This window comes from Phaseolus vulgaris, chromosome 7 (assembly GCF_051622355.1).
Source record: "Phaseolus vulgaris cultivar YP4 chromosome 7, ASM5162235v1, whole genome shotgun sequence".
NCBI lineage: Eukaryota > Viridiplantae > Streptophyta > Magnoliopsida > Fabales > Fabaceae > Phaseolus > Phaseolus vulgaris.
The window spans coordinates 56,967,111-56,978,162 of NC_143504.1; the positions used below are offsets into that span (position 1 = coordinate 56,967,111).

General features: G+C 29.0%; 2 protein-coding genes across 2 annotated transcripts; one reads left to right on the top strand and one right to left on the bottom strand.

Annotated features, from left to right (window-relative positions):
• Window positions 1-611: 611 nt before the first annotated feature.
• Window positions 612-4,848, bottom strand: LOC137830558 (transcription initiation factor IIB). Its single transcript, XM_068637983.2, has 7 exons — window positions 4,348-4,848; window positions 4,010-4,034; window positions 2,121-2,250; window positions 1,898-2,028; window positions 1,697-1,785; window positions 1,051-1,127; window positions 612-868 (listed from the first exon to the last, which is right to left on the bottom strand). Exons 1-7 carry the CDS (start codon window positions 4,698-4,700, stop codon window positions 735-737), a joined length of 939 nt encoding a protein of 312 aa, XP_068494084.1. The 5' UTR covers window positions 4,701-4,848; the 3' UTR covers window positions 612-734.
• A 5,528-nt stretch (window positions 4,849-10,376) lies between these two features.
• On the top strand, window positions 10,377-11,052 carry MRPL11 (mitochondrial ribosomal protein L11). The gene has a single exon (XM_068637984.2). The coding sequence runs from the start codon at window positions 10,423-10,425 to the stop codon at window positions 10,870-10,872; it is 450 nt and encodes a 149-aa protein (XP_068494085.1). The 5' UTR covers window positions 10,377-10,422; the 3' UTR covers window positions 10,873-11,052.

The window sequence follows — 11,052 nt, forward strand, 5'->3', positions numbered from 1 at the left end:
CCAACATCAATAACTAACATTGAAAATTCAGCACTTAAATTAATTAAAAAAAATATATCTAACAATTTATGAAACTCAAATAAGTACTATTATAGAGAATGGTTATAAATATCTATAAACGTACTGTGTAAAAATTCTTACAAATAATAAGTTAGCTATACCTAAACCCAATCTAATTTGATGATCCAATTAATGCAATTACTTCCTACACCTTCGTATTTCCTTTGCACACTTCTTCATTATAATGTAATGAAAAACTGATATTTTAAAAATTTTATACTCAAGATATTTTTCCGAAATGTATTAAAAGTTGAATAAGCATAGGTTGTGCAATCATTCAAGAAAAAAAAATATTTTAAAATAAAAAGTTTAGAATATATAATCTATAATTAAATTTTGACTTCATCACTCAAAACATTCCATGACTATACTTTGAAATAGACATAGCAATGTACAGAAGTATAACCAGTGTGGATGATCCATATGAAAGCAGAGCTAAAAAGAACTCTGATGTTTTAGGAAGAGTCGAGAAATTCATACAATGTTGCCTCTCTCCCAACGAGTACTCAGATTAGAAGGGTCTAAAAAATGGTGCAATTCCCGGCAATGAATGACAACTAAAAAAAGGCACTTTGATTTTTAATAAGCAGTTCAGTTACATTTGAAACAGAATGCGCTAATGACATGTAACTTTTAACTTGTTAAATATGGAAGGTAATATTTTGCTCTACAATTCAAGGGCTGCAAAGGCTCCTTAAATCCTCCTCCTTGGCATACCAATTTGGTATTATTTTTGAAACATGAGGGTAAAGATCCTTGTACGAGTTCCTAATCGTTCCTTCAGCAACGCCTGTGGCAATTGATATATCTGCATTAAGACAATATGTCAGGATGAGACACGTGTATGAAATACCATAGATGTTACAAGATACTCATTTCAAATCTAATTTGAGATTTCAAATTTTCAAATAAAAACATATCAAATTGAAGAGATCAACAAATGACCCATTCACGTGTGTTTTATCGTCTAAGGAGTGGAGTGTTACAAACCTTTAAGAGGTTTCTTATCATCAGAAAGCTGAGTTATGATGTATATAACTGCTGCAGCAATTGATATAGGACTCCTCCTGAAAAATTGCAGTAAGACGTTTATTAGTATCAATCATCACAAAATAAGTGTACATCTCTGAATATGATGAAAACTAAAACTAGTTGGAGAGAGATACACATGCAGAGGGCCATACAATTAATTTGGCTGATAAAATCAAAATTACATGCAATACAATATTCAGTGCTTGCATAGCACACCTAAGAGGTCCCACTTCTCACAAACATGCCACCAATTCCTCATCTTCCAATTCTCACCCACATGCAGCACACATCATGTAAAACCAGCAGTTTCCTAATCAAGAATCTAAACAGAACCTAGTTCTCCATGGAAATGAGGGAAGTTTGATACCATAGTAAATTATCAATCTAGATAATTTATAATACCCTGGGATTAAGCTGAACTCTACTGTGTCAACTTTAGCCATGATGTTTCCTCGTAGAGCAAAAATAAGTTAAGTCTTTGGCTGAAACTAGACACTTGTAACAGTACCAAAGCGTAACGTAGTAAATAGGACAAATCCCACTTCAACTGTCAACAACCACCTATTACAGTCTCTAAATTGAGATGAGCTAAAAATAAATATACCTTATATCAAATTCTTCTGATTTCTGCACAGCTTCCTGAGCAGCTTTAACAGCTTGATTATTCATACCAAGATTAGAACAGAATCGCCTCTGATGTTTGAGATGAAAGTAGTCAGTAACATCAATGGAAAAAATTCAGATGAATTAGCTCCACAAATACATGTATAAAATATATATATGCTTGTCAATAAAGAAAACTCACCATAAAGTCCCCTGCATGTATTGTACCCATCTCCACAGACTGACCATTCTCCAAACCCAGCTGTTTTACTATGTACTCTTTTGCTCGGCCAACTTCCTTCTTTGTGGCCCCATTGGCAACAGAGCAAATTTCTAGTTGAAATCCATAGGTTCAGGGAAGCTCATTTACATACAGAAAGATAAATTGGCAAGCATCCAGATGTTAAAAGAATCATAAGCAGTACCCTTAACAGTACGAGGTTTGTCTTCTTGTCGGCAAGCAATGTAGAGACAAGCAGCCAATAAAGCATCCTGATTTCTTCCTCTACTAGACTTCTGATCTTCAACCCTCTTATATATCTCATTAGCCCGATCCTTCAAACCAATGAAATATAAATAAAAATAAGGGAATATATTCATTTTACACGAAAACTAAGGTAGAAGACAGAAAATATAAATTAAAATGAAGGTTTCAATATTAAATTGAGACAATAAAAGGATTATAAACTTGGTTCTGAGAAGCTTGACATGACACAAGGACTGCCAAAACGTAATCTAGTCCTTTCTCCACATCAATTTGCAGATAGCCAAACTAATTGCTTTGAAAATATAGCTCACATATTCAGGAAGGCACTTAAGTTTTAACCCACTAATTTTACAAAAAGTAGAAACTTATTTTGGACTCCCACGACTTTTGTAATATGGATCAAGCATCATGAACCAGGTGCACACGAAATAACCATGCCCTAGAAGGATTATAAAGCCGTTAACCAAGAGAGGCTGTAAAGATACACCTCATTGAGGAAAAAAGTGTTCACAACAAAGAGGAAAAAAAACAATTTGCCGTATACTTTAACAACAAGATTAATTTTCAGAGTAAACAAAATTTTGGTTTAACTTCCAGATTAGTTTCATTAACAAAGTGCACAAGAAATTACATACCTCACTGAGTACTAACACTACAAAGAGAAGAATGCAGAGTAAATAAAATTTGGGTGTAAATATAAAGTTAGCCCTTCCGCTCTACAGGTTCCTTGCATTTGGTTTTGCAGAGGGGGAGGTATTGGATTCTAGTTTCTACTAATTAAAGCATGCCTTGTCTGACAAAAAGTCTTTCCAAAGTTCCAAAAGCATGGGTCTCAATAAAGGGGCAGCAACTAAACCAGCTGTAGGTACTGAACCTTTTGATGCTCCAAATAGCATTATACTATACTACACAATTCACAATATCTACAGGGAATTGCAGAAGTTCCAAATAAAAAAATCACCTTAACTATACCATTAAAATGTAATCAAATACACACAAAAATCTACACAATTAGGTAGTCAGCACGATTTCAAAGTTTCAATAAACTTTGGATTTGTGTTTGAGCTTGAAAGCCTAAGGCCTAACTAAACCAACAGAAATGATCATACACAGTGCATAAAGATATTCACACGTTAATGAAACTTGTTATGTAATGAAACCAGACAAATAAAATAAAGACTTCAAATTAATGTCCCCTTATTAATAATGCAGCTGGATTTTGTTTAACCAGAATTACCTTCAAAACTTACAGCCACACAACTTACAGCATAGTACCTTCTATTTGCAATGATTGGCCCAACCTCCTCACAAATTTGACATGTCATTCATTTGGTTACACTAAAATTTCAGTAAATTTTCCCATCAAGAGCCAAACCACAATCCCAATAATCATGCAGTAGATACAAACATACACAGTTTCATGACTCTCCTGTCATCTCTTTTTTTGCTTATTTAGCTAAAACATCAGGGCAAATCTTATCAAAATAACCTTGCTCAACTAACATTTACATGGACACAATTCCAAAGAATAACCTACTTAATTTAGTTCAAGGCGCTCTTAATACAACTTCAACAAGCTCTGCACTCGTGGTTCAAACTTCACTCACAACAACAACCATATATGATCAAGGCCTATTTAGATACAACTTAAAAGTGCTTTTGAGCACTTGAACTTTCTATAACAGAGAAGCTCCCAAAAGCGCTCAAAAACACTTCCAGTTTCGTATCCAAACAGGCCATTAGACACAAACATATATGCAGTTTCCAGAATCTTGTAATAACCCAAAAATTCAAAAAAATAATATCGGAAACAAGAACACAACATACCTTGATGGTCGCAACCAGTCCCAACCTGCAAAATCAACGACCACATCAGCCAATCCTTCAATCATAAACATTACATAAATCACATTTCACGATAAAAACTTAAACAAACCCAGTAAAAGGTAATCATTTCGAAAAATCAAAATAAAACATAAAGCGACATTAGCCCTCATGAGGAAGCAACGATCATGACTCGTATGATACAAATCGCCGGAAACACTGATATGAAAGTTCACGCTCTGGATTCATTCATTTATTCATTTAATTGATTTGTTGAGTGAGGTTAAAAGTGAAAAATATAGTATAAGATGGGGATCTGGATTGGAACCCTAGGAAGTGACCTGTCAGACATGGTGGCGATGGTCTTAAAAGCGAGGATGAGAGCGCGATCGGGGTTGGAGCCACGGTTCTGCCAGCGGCCGAGGGAGGATGAGAGGAACTCGCCGCCGGAGCCGTTGGGCTTGGCGATGACGGTGGAGAGGCCGCCGTCGGTGAGGAGAGGGTTCGAGGGCCCGCCGACACGGTTAGGGTCGTTGTCGCCGGACTCGTTGGCGAAGGTTCGCCACTCGGAGGTCTCGTCGATGGAGTGGGACTCGAGGACGAGACCGCACTCGGAGCAGACGGTGTCGCCGGCGGAGTGGTCGAACACAACCTCCGTCTGCTTCTTGCAGTCGCTGCAGAACGCGTCTGACATCTTCTTCCTTCTCTCTAAGGTTACAATACAATGCACGAGACTCTGTTTGCACGCGGAGTGTGTTTGAAAGAGAGAGAAAGAACGAAAGAAAGAACGAAAGAAAGAGAGAAAGAGAAAGAGCCAACAACTGCAGCGAAAAGAACTTCGCTGCGTTTTCTATATTTATAGACGAGATTCATTCGTAGGAGGTTTGGAATTACACTTTACAATAATAATAATAATAATAATAATAATAAATAATATATAAAGATATTTTTTTTTTATCTACACACTTTATATTTTTCTTTACTCTTTAAGTATGTTTATTATCTTATAAATAATTTTATTTTTTATTTATCCATTATTTATACTTTTTTACGTATAGAAAGAGATAAAGCGTGTCTTTCTCACTAGTAGTTATATTTTAACTTCCATTTACTTTTTAATTTTAATTTCTTTAATAAAGTTTTTAATTTACAAAAAAACTCCCATAATTAATGAAAATTTGAAATATAACAGTTAATAAAAAAATGTATTAATTTGTATTTATTATAATAGTTATATTATAATTTTAATTGTTTTTATTATTATAGAGAATATGTACATTCAAATATGAAAATATATATATATATATATATATATATATATATTTTTTTTTACTGATAATAATAATATAATATAGTAGCTACGAAGTTCGGACACGCTTCTTAAATAGTTATGTCTGTATCGGACCTACGTAATTACATTACGATGGTGGAGTGTTCAATTTTTGACAATTTTAACACAGTTCTAACACAATTTTAAAAATAAAAAATACATTAAATTTAAATTTATTAAATAAATTTTTATTGTGATTATAAAAGCAAGGAACAAATTCTTTTGAACCATTCATGAGATACATTTAAAAAAAACTGAAACATATAATATATAATTCCGCATTCTTGTGTTTTAGATTTTAGAGATTATACATTTTTTTCGTTTCTGTGACCTTTGTTCGTGTTGTATCAATGCGTCTCATATCAATCTAAATGTTAGAGAATATAATAGTATTGATACAATTAATAATTTTTTTTAAGTATTTTATTGGTATAGAATATCACCAATTTTATCTATAACTAATCTTTATAAAAAATCTGACTAGTTAAAATTAGTAACAAATATAAATTATATTTTTCCATCTACAATGTTCAAATTTGAGTTTTTTTTTAATAAAATGAAACGACTAATAATTTAGTGAACGATGATGAAGATTGGAACTACTCTTAAGGAAATATTAATATTAATATTAAAATTAATTAACAGTTATCTACAGTGACGGTGCATACCAATCAATTAAAATTAAATTTGTCCAACGTTTATTTTTTTAAAATTATAAATAGGAATACAAGCGTCATTCTTCTGATAGTGTTTTTGATGGCTAAAAAAAAAAACTTATTTTTATTAATTTTAATTGTTGAATTTTTTAAATATGTCTATTTTTGCATGTTTATCGTTCTCGAATATCAAAAAATATAATTATAACTTTATCTACCCTTACTTTTTTTTTTCTTTTATCTTTAATTGATTTACTTACAATTTTATCAAAAAGTAGAAATAAAAAATAGTAAAATAGGAAACGTCATAATTATTTTATTAAAAGTAAGAAAACTGTTCCATTTATTAATCTCTACGTATAAGCTTAAAACTTTTATAGTCTCAAAAAAAAAAAAAATATATATATATATATATATATATATGACGTTTATTTGAGTAGTTTTTTACATTTAATTACATGTTATGTGATAGTTGATTAAGAAACATTGATCCAATATTTCTTAAACCGAACAAATTTAGAAAAATGAGACTTACTACAATTTTTAAGTTTTAATAAATAATAAAAATATTTAAAAAGTATTATTAACCCTCCTCTTTATTCAAAAAAATAAATTTTACATCCTACATCAACCTTTTTTTTTTTGTTAAATTGGATCATACAGTGAAATTTTGTTTTTGCACCAGCTATTTATTTGTAATCAAATTCAATAATAATGATGATAAAAGAATAATATTAATCTTGTCCACTTTTTACCAATGATTCTATAGTTTAATATTATTCCGTGAGAAAGGGAAAGAAGTGGAATAAGATTATAAATAATGCAACGAGATAAAATAATATATTAAAAATGATGTTCTAAAATATAGTTCAAAGGATAATACAATAAAAAAATAATTGGTCAAAGTTAACAGTAAGATTTTGTTGAGGTTTTAAAACTGTTATTATATTGAAAAATAAATAAAAAATAGTTGAGGGTGTCTGTCACTTAAAATAATAATTAAAAAATAACTTAACTGAAATATATTTATTGTTTATTAACATGTCATAATATGTTAGTAACATTCCTTAAAATTATATTAGTAACATTATTTACTTTTATTATGATTTCTAATTAGTTCTCCTGTAAAACTTTTACATTAGTTAAAAATCATTCATTATAATTTTGTTGACAAATTTTTTCTACTTCAACTCTTATTTAGTATATCAATACAATAGAGTATTTTGTCATTTTATATAAATTATTAAAAGTAAAATTATTTTCTAATTTTTTAAATTAATATTAATGTACAGTTTTTATATAATTTTTTTTCCAATTCTACCCTTATTTAATATATTTCATTTTATTAATAAATAAAATATTTTGTCATTTCATATGAATTACTTAAAAAATAAAATTATTTTTTAATTTTAAATTAATATCAATGTACAATTTTTATATGACTTTCTCATTCTTCTCATAGTTTCTTATTTGAAGCAAAAGAGAGTATACTTTCACACAAAATCACACATATAAAAAAAAATATTCACTTTTAATCCCTCTCTAAAATCTATTTTGTGTTTTTCAATTTTGACTTATCCAAAATTATTTTTTTATATATGTTACATTTCTATCCTTGTGAAAATTAAGTAAAAAAATAAAATGTGAATAAATAGACATAATCGCATATTGTCTTTCTACTGATAAAATATAATGTTATTAACTATTTTGTTCATCTTGAATTAAATTCGTTATGTTAAATATATTAAATATATAGTATCAAAGTATTAAATGTATTATGTTAAATATTAAATATTTAATTAAAGCATTAAATTCTTTCATATATATATATATATATAAACATTTTTATTAACTGCTACAAAATAATCAATAATAAGCATTAAAGTTTTCTTTTAAAATAAATTACTATATTGAAAATATATAAAATAAAATGAAAGGGTACTTTCATTTTCTTCCAAAACATATATTTGAACCAAAACATACAAAAAAATATAATTAAGTTTAATTAATTGATTTAAATCAATTTTATAGTTTTATTGTATATTTTTTATTATTATATGTATTCATTATTCTTTTTTATATCACAATATAATATAAATTATGAAAAATAATTTCATTTTCTACTTTTATATAATTAAGTATGTATTCTTTTAAACTTGAGAAATTAGTTTACACACATTAATTTTTTTTCTTTTTTTAATTAATAAGAGAATTATAACATAATCTTCCATTATAATATTTTTTTTTACACAATTTTTTTCCAATTTTTTTTTTTTTTTTAAATAAAAACTTTCATGTTAGACATTACTATGCCACTTAAGATTTCAGCTGGCACCTCAAGTAACAACAATCATTTACCATCACATGAAAAAAGTATTATTAAACAAAAGAAAATTACTTTAAATTTTATTCTTATTTAATATATCTTATTTTTATTAGTACAATTGAGTATTTTATCATTTCATATAAATTACTTTAAAAAAATATTTTTTAATTTTTAAATTAATATTAATGTACAATTTTATATGTTGACTCCTCACTTTTTTCTTAATTTTTTTATTTTAAAACAACAATAGGAAGAAAGAGAACATACTCTCACATGTTTCCACACCAAATCTTACATCAAATAAAAATAACTTTCATTTCCAATCATCATCTTCACTCCATTTCAAGCAATTATATTTTTCTATAAAATCATTATTCTTTTGTATCTACCATTAAGTCAATTCTAACCTTAACTTGAACATCATCATCTTCGATCCCAAAACTAAGAATGAAAGAAGAAAAAAAACTTAAAGAAGAGAGACTCAAACTCGAGAAGAAGAAAAAAATGTTATTTAATCAATTCATTATTTTTCTTTTATATATTATTTTTTGTTTTTCAATTTTGACTCATCCAAAATGATTTATGCATAAGATTATTTCTATATGTATATTAATTTTTTATTGTCATGAAAGTTGAATAAAAGAGGAAAATAAGTATAAAAGAACGATAATACTTTTAAAAAATATAAAAATTGAAAATGGTTATGTTGTATTTATACATTTAAAAAACTACATTATAAATATTAGAATAAGTTATTTTACTTGATATTAAAATTACAATTAATTAATTATATTTATTATTTTAATATTAGTTATTTATTTATACAACATAATTGTAAATAAAAAAATAGCATTTAGAGTTATAACTAAATTTTTGGTGCATATACCAGCCAAATCGTTATTATTATTTAATTTCTCACTAGTTTTAAAATTAGAGTACATTTTACAAATATACATCAACTACCCCCATTTGAAATAAGGAAAAAAAGTTCAAACATATAGAGCAGTAAAAGAGTAAAGAAAGAGTAAACTCTATGGGAAGAATATTAAGCCTTTATACTTGAAACAATTTCTTACACCTTGAAGTTAATTAAATGGAAAAGTTAATTAAAATGGTGGATATGTGTAAAATACTTTTTAGTTAAATTATTTAAAAGTAATTTTAATTACTCTAGAAAATTTTGTTAAAAGAATTATATTGCTATAAATATTTCTACGGTGTAAACTATTTGTGTAAATCTTATTTTCTAACTCTTTCATTCTTGCTTATATTTTTATATTTTTTTTGTCGTTTTCATTGTCTCTATGTGCTCATTTTTCTAGTGACTCTTTCATTGTTATTTTTATCATAATTGGGTCTTAATTAATAATTGACATGTATTTTTCTTCTAATAAAAAATTAATTTGGTTCCTTAACCTTTATTATGCTATTGCATCAGTTTTTAAATTAAATAAGATTTAAAAAATCTTAGAAAGTGTAATTTTTCAATTACATTAAATTAAATTTTAAAAACTTTATGATTAAAATAATAATATTAACGAATATACTATTCAAAAGATATTTAAGTAGCATAAATATATTCTGTCTGAAAAAATATTCAAGCTAACGTAATATAGAATATATTTTTGAATTTCTAGATTTTTGTATTACTCCAAATATATTTCTCATCTTATAATTTAAAATACGTATTTTTAGATTATTAATTTAAAATATATTTTCAAATTATACACTCTTAAAACTTATTTTAGATTGTATAACATTTGTAATCTAAAATACATTTTTGAATCTAAAAATATATTCTAAATTATATAATATATGTATTTCTAGATTAATCTAGAATATACTTTTTAAAAATTAATTGCAAAATGCGAAATATATTTTTCGATTATACCAGCTAAAATGTTTTCGAAATATAGAGAGTGAGGTGTAATAAAGAAAGTATGGAGGTGTTAAAAATAATACCCAACACAAAATTAGTACATTTTCTTTCTGGACCGAGTCCATGAAGCGGAGTTGGCCCGGCCCACGTGACGAAGTTTAAACCCTCTCTACAGCGACTTTCCCCTCATTTCCTAAAAAATCCCAACCACCACCACATACCACGATGAGCGCCGCGAAGGCAGTGGCGGCGACGATCCGGCTCACGGTTCCCGCCGGCGGGGCTCGGCCGGCGCCTCCAGTGGGGCCGGCGCTGGGTCAGTACCGGCTGAACCTGATGGCGTTCTGCAAGGACTTCAACGCGCGTACGCAGAAGTTCAAGCCTGAAACTCCCATGGCCGTGACGATAACGGCGTACAAGGACAACACGTTCGAGTTCACCGTGAAGTCACCGTCGGTGTCGTGGTACCTGAAGAAGGCTGCTGGGGTGGAGTCCGGCAGCAGCCGCCCCGGTCACGTGATCGCGTCCACGCTGTCTGTTCGGCACGTGTTCGAGATAGCGAAGGTGAAGCAATCAGACCCGTACCTCCAGAACATGCCGCTCGAATCCATTTCCAAGTCCATCATCGGAACCGCTAATAGCATGGGGATTAAGATCGTCAAGGACCTCGATTGAGACTTTATTTCTTTTAATTGCTTGCTTGTGTTGTGCTGTTAGGGTTAGGGTTAGGGTTTTTATCTTGCGTTGTTGTTACTGTGCTCTTTTGAATCAATTGCGGAAGTGATGCTAGCACTTGCACATAAGTTTTGTCATAATAATTATTTTGCTAATGGAAGTTTTAATTTCATTGATCAA